The sequence below is a fragment of the Oncorhynchus clarkii genome, unplaced genomic scaffold (assembly GCF_045791955.1).
Source record: "Oncorhynchus clarkii lewisi isolate Uvic-CL-2024 unplaced genomic scaffold, UVic_Ocla_1.0 unplaced_contig_4275_pilon_pilon, whole genome shotgun sequence".
NCBI classification, from domain to species: domain Eukaryota; kingdom Metazoa; phylum Chordata; class Actinopteri; order Salmoniformes; family Salmonidae; genus Oncorhynchus; species Oncorhynchus clarkii.
This window is the reverse complement of record NW_027260913.1, coordinates 125,001-140,554: the sequence shown is the minus strand read 5'-3', so window position 1 is coordinate 140,554 and position 15,554 is coordinate 125,001. Positions and strand designations below refer to the sequence as shown.

General features: G+C 45.0%; 1 protein-coding gene across 2 annotated transcripts in view; it reads left to right on the top strand.

The window, feature by feature from the left end:
* The first annotated feature begins 6,600 nt into the window (after nt 1-6,600).
* The window catches only part of LOC139402212 (collagen alpha-1(II) chain-like), a 94,723-nt gene continuing 85,769 nt past the window's right edge, over nt 6,601-15,554 (top strand). The window contains exons 1-4 of one of the 2 annotated variants that reach the window (XM_071146320.1): nt 6,601-6,631; nt 6,794-6,908; nt 11,380-11,589; nt 14,986-15,002. In XM_071146320.1, the coding sequence (XP_071002421.1) occupies nt 6,818-6,908; nt 11,380-11,589; nt 14,986-15,002 (318 nt within the window). In that variant the 5' untranslated portion in view covers nt 6,601-6,631; nt 6,794-6,817. The other variant, XM_071146321.1, reaches the window with a different exon arrangement.

Below are 15,554 nucleotides of genomic sequence, written 5' to 3'. Positions count from 1 at the left end.
TCCACCTGGTGGTCTGTGAGATTACAGACAGTCCTCCACCTGGTGGTCTGTGAGGTTACAGACAGTCCTCCACCTGGTGGTCTGTGGTGTTACAGACAGTCCTCCACCTGGTGGTTTGTGGTGTCACAGACAGTCCTCCACCTGGTGGTCTGTGGTGTCACAGACATAGCAGGGGGCGGTCTGTGGTGTTACAGACAGTCCTCCACCTGGTGGTCTGTGGTGTCACAGACATAGCAGGGGGCGGTCTGTGGTGTTACAGACATAGCAGGGGGTGGTCATGATGGAAAATTTGCTCAGTTGTGATAGCCATGGCACCTAGACCGCATCTGGGCACGGTGTTCATTAGTTGAGTTCAAGTGAATCAATCATTGACCGTCCCTTTGGGGTCATTATTGAAATGCATAAGATAGGATTTACTGACCCTTCTACAGGTCTTCACTGTCCTTTTACACCGAGTCTCCATTCTCCTGAAGAGTGGCAGAAGCAAACCAGATAACAGAATAATTATTTTTTAGATGATCTCCTTCCAGCTGAACTGATGGTCCGGCATCAAACCATAGAAGCCCATTGTCAGCGATTGGGTGCAGAGTTATAGCGGAGTCAGGCGCAGGACACAGGTATTCAGCAACATAACTGAGTTTACTCAAAATATCAAGCAAAATTCCAAATAGGAACATACAAAAAACACTAGCACAAAACACAACCACTAACGACGTAAACAATCACGGACAGAACAGGAATGTATGCCAGAGGGTTAAATAAGGAACGTGATATGTAATATAAACCAGGTGTGTGTGTAATACAGACAAAACTAAACTAAACTGAAACATGGATCGATGGTGACTAGAAGGCCGGTGACGTCGACCGCCGAACACCACCCGAAAGAGGAGCCGAAGACCACCCGAACAAGGAGCCGAAGACCACCCGAACAAGGAGCCGAACACTACCCGAACAAGGAGCCGAACACCACCCGAACAAGGAGCCGAACACCACCCGAACAAGGAGCCGAACACCACCCGAACAAGAAGCCGAACACTACCCGAACAAGGAGCCGAACACCACCCGAACAAGGAGCCGAACACCACCCGAACAAGGAGCCGAATACTACCCGAACAAGGAGCCGAACACCACCCGAACAAGGAGCCGAACGCCACCCGAACAAGGAGCCGAACGCCACCCGAACAAGGAGCCGAACGCCACCCGAACAAGGAGCCGAACGCCACCCGAACAAGGAGCAGAACGCCACCCGAACAAGGAGCCGAACGCCACCCGAACAAGGAGCCGAACGCCACCCGAACAAGGAGCCGAACACCACCCGAACAAGGAGCCGAACACCACCCGAACAAGGAGCCGAACACCACCCGAACAAGGAGCCGAACACCACCCGAACAAGGAGCCGAACACCACCCGAACAAGGAGCCGAACACCACCCTAACAAGGAGAAGGGCAGACTTTGGCGGATTGGTGACAAAATAATGTAATTTGAGACGTCAACAATTCTTCCATTAACCTTAATTTGAGTGGATGAAGAAAAAATAAACGGATCCAAAGACTAACATTATTTTTTATATTTGAGAGCATCAAATATGTCATGTTTGAGTAGCCCACCATCAGTCCACCTCCTCTTCTCACTCCACCTCCTGGAGCAACACCTTCCTGTGAGATTCCTAGGGCACCCCAGCCTCCGGTTCCTTTCCTCTTCACGTCCCAGTTCCCAGGCCCGGGGATCCTCCCCTCTTTGGCCCACCACTCCCACACGGATCACTGCTTACTCCCCACAATTCCTCACAGGTCCTTGATCTCAGGTCCCATTCCCAGCATCGGTCCCCTCCGTTCAGGTCCATGCTTTAGACAACCCAGGCTTATAGAGACGACCCAACCTCCCAGGCTTTATAGAGACGACCCAACCTCCCAGGGTTATAGAGACGACCCAACCTCCCAGGCTTATAGAGACAACCCAACATCCCAGGCTTATAGAGATGACCCAACCTCCCAGGCTTTATAGAGACGACCCAACCTCCCAGGCTTTATAGAGACGACCCAACCTCTGAGGCTTATACCAAACAACGTCTCACCTTGACTGAACGCAACACTGAAAGAAAAACTGAGGTGGACACCAATAACATTTGCGCACCAGTTTCCTTGGAGTTATTGTATTTTAAATGAATCTGTATAATTTATACCGACCCAACCTCCCATAACCCAACCTCCCAGGCTTTATAGAGACAACCTATCCTCCCAGGCTTTATAGAGACGACCTATCCTCCCAGGCTTTATAGAGACGACCTATCCTCCCAGGCATTATAGAAACGACCTACCCTCCCAGGCTTTATAGAGACTACCTATCCTCCCAGGCTTATAGCGACGACCCAACCTCCCAGGCTTATAGAGACGACCCAATCTCCCAGGCTTTATAGAGACGACCTTACCTCCCAGGCTTTATAGAGACGACCCAACCTCTGAGGCTTATAGAGACAACCCAACCTCCCAGGCTTATAGAGACGACCCAACCTCCCAGGCTATATAGAGACGACCCAACCTCCCAGGCTTTATAGAGACGACCTATCCTCCCAGGCTTTATTGAGACGACCTATCCTCCCAGGCTTTATAGAAACGACCTATCCTCCCAGGCTTTATAGAGACGACCTATCCTACCAGGCATTATAGAGACGACCCAACCTTCCAGGCTTTATAGAGACGACCTATCCTCCCAGGCTTTATAGAGACGACCTATCCTCCCAGGCTTTATAGAGACTACCCATCCTCCCAGGCTTTATAGAGACGACCTATCCTCCAAGGCTTTATAGAGACGACCTATACTCCCAGGCTTTATAGAGACGACTTAACCTCTGAGGCTTATAGAGACGACCCAACCTCCCAGGCTTTATAGAGATGACCCAACCTCCCAGGCTTTATAGAGACGACCCAACCTCTGAGGCTTATAGAGGCAACCCAACCTCCCAGGCTTTATAGAGACGACCCAACCTCTGAGGCTTATAGAGACAACCCATTCTCTGAGGCTTATAGAGACGACCCAACCTCCCAGGCTTATAGAGACGACCCAACCTCTGAGGCTTATAGAGGCAACCCAACCTCCCAGGCTTAAAGACACGAGCCAACCTCCCAGGCTTTATAGAGACGACCCAACCTCTGAGGCTTATAGAGACGACCCAACTTCCCAGGCTTTATAGAGACGACCCAACCTCTGAGGCTTATAGAGACAACCCAACCTCTGAGGCTTATAGAGACAACCCAACCTCTGAGGCTTATAGAGACGACCCAACCTCTGAGGCTTATAGAGACGACCCAACCTCTGAGGCTTATAGAGACGACCCAACCTCCCAGGCTTATAGAGACGACCCAACCTCCCAGGCTTATAGAGACAACCCAACCTCCCAGGCTTATAGAGACGACCCAACCTCCCAGGCTTATAGAGACAACCCAACCTCCCAGGCTTAAAGACACGAGCCAACCTCCCAGGCTTATAGAGACAACCCAACCTCCCAGGCTTTATAGAGACTACCCATCCTCCCAGGCTTATAGAGACGACCCAACCTCCCAGGCTTATAGAGACGACCTATACTCCCAGGCTTTATAGAGACGACTTAATCTCTGAGGCTTATAGAGACGACCCAACCTCCCAGGCTTTATAGAGACGACCCAACCTCCCAGGCTTTATAGAGACGACCCAACCTCTGAGGCTTATAGAGACAACCCATTCTCTGAGGCTTATAGAGACGACCCAACCTCCCATGCTTATAGAGACGACCCAACCTCCCAGGCTTATAGAGACGACCCAACCTCTGAGGCTTATAGAGGCAACCCAACCTCCCAGGCTTAAAGACACGAGCCAACCTCCCAGGCTTTATAGAGACGACCCAACCTCTGAGGCTTATAGAGACGACCCAACTTCCCAGGCTTTATAGAGACGACCCAACCTCTGAGGCTTATAGAGACAACCCAACCTCTGAGGCTTATAGAGACAACCCAACCTCTGAGGCTTATAGAGACGACCCAACCTCTGAGGCTTATAGAGACGACCCAACCTCTGAGGCTTATAGAGACGACCCAACCTCCCAGGCTTATAGAGACGACCCAACCTCCCAGGCTTATAGAGACAACCCAACCTCCCAGGCTTATAGAGACAACCCACCTGACAGGTGTGGCATATCAAGAAGCTGTTTAAACAGCATGCTTATTACACAGGTGTACCTTGTGCTGGGGATAATAAAAGGCCACTCTAAAACGTGCATTTTTGTCACACAAAACAATGCCACAGGGAGAATGCAGGAATGTCCACCAGAGCTGTTTACAGAAAATGTACAGTAGTTTTTATTTATCTTCCATAAGCTGCCTGCAACATCCGTTTTAGAGGATTTGGTAGTACGTCCATCCAGCCTCATGTAACGGATGTGAAACGGCTAGCTTAGTTAGCAGTGTGCGCTAAATAGCGTTTCAATCGGTGACGTCACTTCCTCTGAGACCTTGAAGTAGTAGTTCCCCTTGCTCTGCAAGGGCCGCGGCTTTTGTGGAGCGATGGGTAACGATGCTTCGAGGGTGACTGTTGATGTGTGCAGAGGGTCCCTGGTTCGCGCCCGGGTATGGGCGAGGGGACGGTTTAAACTTATACTGTTACACTCACAACCACAGACAGTGTGTATGGCGTTGTGTGGGCGAGTGGTTTGCTGCTGTTGACATTGTGAGCAGAGTGCCCCATGGTGACGATTATGGTATGGGCAGGCATAAGCTACATACAATGAACACAATTGCTTTTTATCGATTGCAATTTGAATGCACAGAGATACCGTGATGAGATCCTGAGGCCCATTGTCGTGCCATTTATCCACCGCCATCACCTCATGTTTCAGCATGATAACGCACGGCCCCATGTCGCAAGGATCTGTACACAATTCCTGGAAGCTGAAAATGTCTCAGTTTTTCCATGGCCTGCATACTCACTAGACATAACACCCATTGAGCATGTTTGGGATGCTCTGGATCAATGTGTACAACAGTGTATTCCAGTTCCCGCCAATATAAAGCAACTTCACACAGCCATTGAAGAGGAGTGGGGACAACATTCTACAGGCCACAATCAACAGCCTGATCAACTCTATGTGAAGGAGATGTATAGCACTACATGAGGAAACATGTGGGCACACCAGATACCCGAATGGTTTTCTGATCCATGCCCCCTACCTTTTTTTACAGGTATTTGTGACCAACAGATGCATATCTCTATTCCCAGTCATGTGAAATCCATAGATTAGGGCCTAATTCATTCATTTAAATTGACTGATTTCCCTATATGAACTGTAACTCAGTAAACTCTTAATTTTAAAGCTTCTATCTTTGTTCAGTATAAGTCACAAGCTGCTAATGACATTAATTAAGTTGAATTGATTAAACTAATAAATATAAAGTAATCTATTCCAAGCCTGATGGGTATTACAGGTGACACGTGCCAAATTATCCACTATGTTCCACTATGAGCAGGGATTGAATCATTGTTCTAGTTGGGTGCGCTGGTCGAATTCGACACAAATAAATCCAATCAAAACGGTGTCTGCCCTGCCCTCACTGTGGCCTGCTGCTGTGATGAGCAATCCACTCTCCTGTACCGCCATGGCCTCGAGAAAAAAAGAAACATATGTTCTGATCATATAAAGTTTCAAAATGCAATTGTAGGAAAAACACTGCTTTGGAAGCTTCGTCCTCTTCTCTCTGCCAAAGAGAGGAGGGTTTCCGCTTTCCGTAGGTATAATCTTCAACTCTCAATATTCAGCTCAATAGCAACTATTTTACAACGGAGATATTTTATACAACTTTGAGAGACGGAGGGGCACATGTGCACCTGCCATAGTCATATAGGTCTCATGGGTAGTAGACAACAAGTGGAACGTATTTTTAGTGCATTACATTTACTGTTGGATGAATACATTACTATTATGTTTTGAGTTTCCACGTCCTCGGGTGTTGAACCCCTAATTAATTGTCGGTTTGCACGGTGATGAGGGCTAGTGTTGATGAAATGCCAGGACCGAATTCTTGTCCCAGTCCTCCGCTGATTATGAGAATGGTCAGATTGATAAAAACGGGAAAGGATCTGAGGCATTTATGTTGCTTACTACTCATAACAACTCAAGGTCCGGAAATTATTTTATCAATTACACCCCCACTAGGACGCACTGTTGTGGCGCACTAACCCTCAGATAAAACATTTATTGGAATAAGATACAATTGAGAAAATAACAGCAATGGAATGGAAAGCATGTAAAAGTATCCTATCGATGGCAAAATCCATGCATTCTGTGTAATTGCACCAGCTCTCACTGAAGACAAATCTGTATAGCGCCTGGTATCGCAGAACGGTGAGAGGGGGAAGGTAGCCCAGACAAGTTGGAAAGAAAAAAAGTTTCACTTTTTGGGTAACCCTTTTCAGTAGCACATGGAAGAAGGAGGGGTCTGAGCCGGGTGGAAGAATAGAACTTCAGGACAGACAGAATGGGTGGGAAACGGGGCTCAGATTTCAGCTTGACAGGGGGTAAGGGGCCGGACTGATATTTGGGAATATACAAAAATTCATTGAAGGCAACGGACACATAAAACTGCAGTGCCTGATCTGACGCAGGTCGGTACTACATTTCTGGAGGGGTCTGGATTCCCCATTGGGTTTTTTTTTTTTTGGAAGGTGGTTGAATGTATGGTTCGGCTGTGTAACTGGGAACACACACACACACACAAAGAGAGAAGTCCACTCCTTTCATCCTTTCTTTTTCTTCTCCCCCAAAAGGCCCTGCATGTCTAACATTTAGACATGTTTAGCTTTGTGGATTCGAGGACTGTACTGCTACTTGTAGCAACCCAAGTCGTTCTATTAGCTGTTGTCAAATGTCAGGACGAAGACCGTAAGTGGCATTTTTTTTTTTCCAAAAAAATATTTATTCGAAAAAAAGTTTATGAAAATACTTGAAATGCTAAATTAACTGAAACAGATGATCAAATTCAACTTTTGAGAACTTTTATACTGTGTGGGGGGGGGGGGGGGGGGCAATAAGTCACATATATTTGGGATACACTGTGAATCGCATATGTATGTTATATTTAATTGTTGGTCATTGTTTTTCTGCTTGAGCAATTGTATTCACCGTTACACAAAGGATATGCGCGATTATTCTCATTCCACAAAGCCAGGGAAAGGTGCGGAGATAGATAAGGGAAAGGTGTCTTGAGAGCCTAATTGCTTATATTCAAATTGCACTTTCGATTGCAAAGCTGTGAATGTCACAAGTTATAACCAATTTACAACTATCGTAGATCAATGGGATTCCAATGATGTACGTAAAAGTGATGGACTTGATATTGAGTTGCTGACTGTTTTCATATTGTTGATCCAAGTGCAGTAAGGTAATTTGATATAGCCAGTGAAGAATGTGCTGTTGAAGATTCTCGGAAATTCTACTCTATGCCATACAGATCGGAATACTCTGGTAAGGTAGAGGATTCAGCAGCTCTCCGCAAGCTATCCAATCTTCCCCGCGATCCTCCACCCGCCCTCCTCTCACAAGTTGCGCTGCCGCTGGGCTGAACACCTGCGGGTACTTTTGCAAACATTCCGAGGAGAGCGCTTTGACAGCGCTCAACTTTATTCATTTTGAGACAGACTGTGGGGACCAAAACAAATGACGAGACCAAGAAAAGGTGGTCAACCTCAAAGGTCTGTGTGTGAAAAGAGTTAACATTCCATTCCCGTCAGAGGCAATTCCAGGCGTGTTGGAGTCGGAACGGTGGAACGGTGGAACGGTGGAACGTAACGAAAATCTATTTATGTGCCGAAACCTGGGAATTATTATATTAATATCTTAATAACCCGCTTACCATATGATATCCCGCCACACATGACCCTAATATTCTGATATCCCGATTATATGCCACTTAAATCCCTCCCTATACCCATTGGCCACATTTAAGAAGCGATATTGAGACTTGGCGTGACAATCAATTCAATCGATTTAAATTGAACAGATTATTTATTTTAAATATTGTATCCTATTTATGGGGAAAATTTAGGAGACTAGGATAGGTAGCCGTTATAGAGACACTGGTGGACGGAAGCCAGGATGAATGTTCCATCCATATGATTTGAGTGCTTCCATCTGGTTCCTAGATTTACCCAGCCCCAGGCACTGACAGTCAGAGGAGAGGGAGAAATAAATATAATCTGGTATGAGGACTACTGGAAGAAAGAAAAAACATTATAAAAGAGACAGGGAGGTTATTATTGTAATTATACTAAGGCACATTTTTTATGCATAAGAGCTCAGTGCAGACATAGTAAGGCTCCGCAATAAATAGTAGAGTAGCAAAGACAATGAGAGAGGCTAGGGGGAAAAAGAAAAACGTGCTGGCCTCCCAAATAAAACACATGAAATTGCAGACAGTCTCAGGTTACCCTTTCGGAGTGGGCTGGGGCCCCTGGAATATAATACAAGTCGTTCTTCTCCTGAGAGAGAGAGAGAGAGAAATATTTCCGACTGGGATGTGCTAAGAAGTCCTAAAGTGGCCAAAGTGGCTAGAGGAAGGAAGACTAGCAGGCTCAAAGGGGACACCCAGTCCCTGGCTGGCATCAAGTCACCGCAAGGTGGAGGAGGTCAATCCACTACCTCTACCTCTCTGGCTATGCCATTTAAGGATAGGTCTATGTGGAGATGGCCCGAGCTGAGTGAGAAGGTATTCAATCTGTGTGTCCAAAAAATGGCACCCTATTCCCTATTTAGTGAACTGCTTTTGACTAGGGCCCATACACTCTTAGAGAGAAAAAAAAGGTGCTATTTAGCTGTGCCCATAGGAGAACCCTTTGAAGAACCCTTTGTTTGCAGGTAGAACCCTTTTTGGGTTCCACGTAGAACCCTCTGTAGAAACAAGGGTTCTCCTATGGGCACAGTCGGAGAACCCTTTGAAGAACCCTTTGGTTGCAGGTAGAACCCTCTGTAGAAACAAGGGTTCTCCTATGGGCACAGTCGGAGAACCCTTTGAAGAACCCTTTGGTTGCAGGTAGAACCCTTTTTGGGTTCCACGTAGAACCCTCTGTAGAAACAAGGGTTCTCCTATGGGCACAGTCGGAGAACCCTTTGGGAACCCTTTTTCTAAGAGTGTAGGGAAGAGAGAGCCTTAAATAGGGAATAGGGAGCTATTTGAGACACAATCTATATCACCATGCCATGGAAGGCTTGTGGCTAGATGTTGAAGCTGAGGGGGAAAAAAGGTATTCAATTCTCCGCCAGCAAGTTCCAACAAATTCAGCTGGGAACCATAGTTAACTCCAACATCCGTCTCTCCCACACACCTGCCTTCACTTTATTATGTTCCATCCTCCATTTTGTTTCTAAAGGAAAGAGGAGGCTGTAGCCAACTCAGGAAGACTGCAGCACAGATTAGGCCTATCCTTGTGTTTGCAATAAAGAACCAGAATCCCACTTTCTGACCACCACTTGTCCTCTATTCATCAGATGAGATAGAATAGAACAGAAATGGAATCGAACAGAAAATATTTTTTATTTTTATTTTTAATGTTACTTAGTCAGTGCTTCACTAGGTCTTACATTGGAGCCCCAGTGACTAAGGAGATAGGTTAATTTAACCCATGTGACTAAGGAAATAGGTTAATTTAACCCATGTGACCAAGGAGATATGTTAATTCACCCCACCTGACTGAGGAGATATGTTAATTCACCCCACCTGACTGAGGAGATATGTTAATTTAACCCACCTGACTGAGGAGATATGTTAATTTAACCCAAGTGACTGAGGAGATATGTTAATTTAACCCAAGTGACTGAGGAGATATGTTAATTTAACCCAAGTGATTGAGGAGATATGTTAATTTAACCCACCTGACTGAGGAAATATGTTAATTCACCCCACCTGATTGAGGAGATATGTTAATTTAACCCACCTGACTGAGGATATATGTTAATTTAACCCAAGTGATTGAGGAGATATGTTAATTTAACCCACCTGACTGAGGAGATATGTTAATTTAACCCAAGTGATTGAGGAGATATGTTAATTTAACCCAAGTGATTGAGGAGATATGTGAATTCACCCCACCAAGTATAGTCCCAAAAGGTTTCTGTATAAAAGCTGTCCATTTTTCCGTTCTTTGACGTTTCATGGCTTCCAGATGGGGGTTAAAAAGGCCCAATGTTTGTACAAGGCAGTAGCTCTGTCCCTTTAAGAAAGGACCTCATTCATGGCCTACAGAGGTTTGTTGGTTACCTAGACCTGACCAGGCCCCAGGCCTCTAAATGTAGCTACTTCATTCCACGTTCCGCTCATTCCACCTTCCACTCTTTTCAAGTTCCACTTGACGCCTAATGGAATGGCCTGATTGACCTCGAGCTGCCAACGTTAACTTCCGGGGCTTTTCAGCTGCGAGGTGCCAGTCATGACGTTGAGTTTGTTAAACGCTCAAACACCTTGTTTGAACAATGCGTGTAGCCTAGTCTATGTGAAAATGGTGTCACTCGTTGCTTCGGGTTAGAAAGTCATTTCTGCCTAAAGACATCAAACCCAGTTTATAGACAAGGGAATGAGACATGTGCAGTAGGCCTTTGTTTGGGCATCTGAGACTACGTAGGCTACAGTTCGTTATATTTGCCTTAAAATGACTCCTCTACTTTGAAGAGAGAAGTTCAGGCTTGCGACATGGTCCACTGATCCAAAATGATGGAGACACTTCTCAGGATTCTCTTGGAAGAAAAAAATCCAAACAGCCTGTTTTGTGAGATGGTGCTGACGCCTAGTGGTTGATAATGAACCTGCAGGGGATTGGTGCCGGTCTGTGTGCCTCTAAATCAACTGATGTGTTGACAAGTGATAAAGTTTACCTGGACCATGGTGGCTCTATAAACAAACAAAGGTTTCAATCGTTTTGGATAATGGGTTGTCTTTGTTGTGGGTCTGGCTCAGCCTGGTATTTCAAAATAACAAAATGGTGGACTTTTGTTGTTTACATCAAAACGTATTGTAGCCTATTGTCTAATGACTAGCCACTAACTGACATTTTATCCCTAGCTAATTGATTGATTGATTGATGATGCATTATTGTCTCTCTTCCCTCCCACCACACACACCTGCTCTGGCCTCTTGTGTTGTGTCTGGTCACACACACACACACACACACACACACACACACACACACACACACACACACACACACACACACACACACACACACACACACACACACACACACGCGCACACACACACACACACACACACACACACACACACACACACACACACACACACACACACACACACTCGCGCGCACACACACACACACACACACACACACACACACACACTCACTCACAGAGGACGTAGGCAGCTGTATGCAGGACGGACAGAGCTATAGTGACAAGGACGTATGGAAACCAGAGCCGTGTCGTATTTGTGTGTGCGACACGGGAACTGTCCTGTGTGACGAAATAATCTGCGAGGAGATTAAAGACTGCCCCAAACCTGAGATCCCATTCGGAGAGTGTTGCCCCATCTGCGTGCGGGACGGGGAAGCTCCCCCAAGTGGTCGTAATTTATTTATTTATTTACCACACATAAATAAATTACTGTCTGTCTGTGGAATTCATATTGTTACTTTTGGGAAAAAAACAGCGTAAGGAATAAACCATATCATCAGAAGATGCCTTAGGCCTATACCATTACCGATACCTGTGGCTTTGGCCCTATATAATGCTGGCCCTATATAATACTGGCCCTATATAATGCTGGCCCTATATAATGCTGGCCCTATATAATACTGGACCTATATAATGCTGGCCCTATATAATGCTGGCCCAATATAATACTGGCCCTATATAATGCTGGCCCTATATAATACTGGCCCTATACAATGCTGGCCCTATGTAATACTGGCCCTATGTAATGCTGGCCCTATATAATACTGGCCCTATATACTACTGGCCCTATATAATACTGGCCCTATATAATACTGGCCCTATATAATGCTGGCCCTATATAATGCTGTCCCTATATAATACTGGCTCTATATAATGCTGGCCCTATATAATACTGGCTCTGTTTAATGCTGGCCCTATATAATGCTGGCCCTATATAAGGCTGACCCTATATAATGCTGGCCCTATATAATGCTGGCCCTATATAATGCTGGCCCTATATAATGCTGGCCCTATATAATTTTCGCCCTATATAATGCTGGCCCTATATAATGCTGGCCTTATATAATGCTGGCCTTATATAATGTTGGTATATGCTGTTCTTTTCCCAAAAAAACAAATAATGAAGAACAAATAACAACAAATAACAACAAATAACAACAAATAACATAATGACACTTCTGTATAATGTATTTCAAAGAAATGCTGCTTCAGCCATATTTTTCCATAGTTGGGTCAGCTCACCTTGGGCCCATCTTGCTTGGATATAACTCCAGCCAGCCAGCCAGGCATCCAGCCAGCCAGCCAGCACCAGTATGATGACCACATGTGGGAGTCATTACCTCACTTTAACAGACATGGCCTAGCATACTGACTACCGCTGCAGACTCTCTCGCTCTCTCTTTCATCTCTGCAGAATACAGCAAATGTGATTTGAAAGAGAATAGAGAAAGAGGAGAGACAGCAAAGGAGAGAGAGAGAAATAGAGAGGGGGAGAGAGAGAAAAAAAGTTGTGAGAGAGAGAGAGAGCAAGAGAGAAAAAGTTGTGAGAGAGAGAGAGAGAGAGAGAGAGAAAGAGAGAGGAAAGACAGCGAAGAAGAGAGAGAAATAGAGTGGGGGAGAGAGAAAGAACAGAGAGAGAGAAAAAAAATAGAGAGAGAGAGGGAGAATGGAGAGAGAGGGAGAATAGAGAGAACGAGAAAGAGAGGGAGAATAGGGAGAGAGAGAATAGAGAGAGAGAGAGAGAGAGAGGGGAGAATAGGGAGAGAGAGAAGAGAGAGAGAGAGAGAGAGAGAGAGAGAGAGAGAGAGAGAGGGAGAATAGGGAGAGAGAGAATAGAGAGAGAGAGAGAGAGAGAGAGAGGGGAGGGAGAATAGAGAGAGAGAGAAAGAGAGGGAAAATAGAGAGAGAGAGAATAGAGAGAGAGAGAGAGAGAGAGAGAGAGAGAGAGAGAGGGAGAATAGAGGGAGAAAGAGAGGGAGAATAGAGAGAGAGAGAGAGAGAGATAGAGAGAGAGGGAGAATAGAGAGAGGGAGAATAGAGAGAGGGATAATTGAGAGAGAGAGAGAGAGAGAGAGAGAGAGAGAGAGAGAGAGGGAGAATAGAGAGAGAGAGAAAGAGAGGGAAAATAGAGAGAGAGAATAGAGAGAGAGAGAGAGAGAGAGAGAGAGAGAGGGAGAATAGAGGGAGAAAGAGAGGGAGAATAGAGAGAGAGAGAGAGAGAGAGAGAGAGAGAGAGAGAGAGAGAGAGAGAAGAATAGAGAGAGGGAGAATAGATAGAGAGAGAGAGGGGGGGGAGAATAGAGAGAGAGAGAGAGAGAGAGAGAGGAGAGAATAGAGAGAGGGAGGGAGGCTCTATGGAAGGTGGAGAGGAATTAGAGCAGTGATACAGCATTACACTGTGTTAAAACAATAGCATTAATTCTGCTGTGTCCCGAGACTCAGTTCACATTCTGGGTTAATATCCTAACAATGAAGGGGCCTGTTGTGAGATAGAACTCGTATGTTGCCAATGCCATATGGGATTTGTCAACTCAGCTCTTTTGATCTGAACTGAGCAATCAAGCGTTTGTCATCGAATATGTTCGAAGAGCATCTTTGAAAGCAGAAGTGTCATTTGTATTTTATATACATGTTTTATACTGGACATGACCTATACTGCTTTGATTCCTTTTTACTTGATACAATATGACATGAGTATTGTATTTGAGTACTTTACTTTGAGTACTGTATTTGAGTACTGTATTTGAGTACTCTACTTTGAGTACTGTATTTGAGTACTATATTTGAGTACTTTACTTTGAGTACTGTATTTGAGTACTCTACTTTGAGTACTGTATTTGAGTATTATATTTGAGTACTTTACTCTGAGTACTGTATTTGAGTACTGTATTTGAGTACTGTATTTGAGTACTTTACTTTGAGTACCGTATTTGAGTACTGTATTTGAGTACTTTACTTTGAGTACCGTATTTGAGTACTGTATTTGGGTACTGTATTTAAGTATTGTATTTGAGTACTGTATTTGAGTACTTTACTTTGAGTACCGTATTTGAGTACTGTATTTGAGTACTGTATTTGGGTACTGTATTTGAGTACTGTATTTGAGTACTGTATTTGGGTACTGTATTTGAGTACTGTATTTGGGTACTGTATTTGAGTACTTTACTTTGAGTACTGTATTTGAGTACTGTATTTGAGTACTGTATCTTGGACAGATATTTGCTTAGATAAACCTTCTATGGGCATATGTATTTTCCCTGTCTCTTGCTCTGTATGACCTATCTCCCCTGCTTTACTTCTGTCCCCTCCTGAGATGGTGCTACAACCAACACTTTGTTCAAATCCTCATGGGTTCTTTGGTTTTTTAGGATTATCTACACTATGATTTGGGGTGGTGGTCTGCAAATGCTATTCCATTCTGGTGCTTTAGGTTGTGTCCCAAATGACACCCTCCTCTCTATATAGTGCACTACTTTTGACCAGAGCCCTAAGGGCCCAAAAGTGCACTATATAGGGAATAGGGTGCCATTTTGGCATGCATCCTTAGAATACAGTAATTGAGGTTATTAAATAGTTCTGGTTTCCTGCAGTCTGCCTGGCTAGCAGTGAGGGAGGACAGACCTAGTGGGTTATTTCACTACCATTGTTTTAACATCCATCCATCCATCTCTCTGTCTCTCTCTCTCTCTCTCTCTCTGTCTCTCGCTTTCTCTCTCTCTCTCTCTCTCTCTCTCTCTCTCTCTCTCTCTCTCTCCTTCATCGCTCTCTTCCTTCGTACCAACAGGGGCCCCCGGAGCTAAGGTGAGACAATGTTGGGTTTGGTGTGTTTTTGTTTGTGTGTCTGTGTGTCTGTGTGTCTGTGTGTCTGTCTGTCTGTCTGTCTGTCTGTCTGTCTGTCTGTCTGTCTGTCTGTCTGTGAGGGCTTCAATTAGCTGTGAACCTGGACTAATACCAAAGCTAAACTCTGTGTTTTGACAGATTGAGGTGATTCTTTGATGTGAGCAGCAGTCAGACAGTTAATAACAATGTCTTCTCCAGCCTCGTACAGCACATACCAGATCTATGTCTCTAATGAGAAGGTCTCAGCCTGGAATCTACGCTGAACGTTGCTCTGTTTCCCTATTGTTACAACACAGCTCAGTGATAAGTGACGTTGTTAACCTCTCTGCGCACGGAACCCGCTAGCGGGCTGAAATTCCACAACATACGGTGATCGCTACATAAATAGTCATATTAAACATTCATGAAAATACAAGTGTCTCACATGTTTCGAAAGCCTAGAATATTGCTAATCCAACTGCGTTGTCAGATTTAAAAAAGGATTTACTGCGAAAGAATACGATGCGATTATCT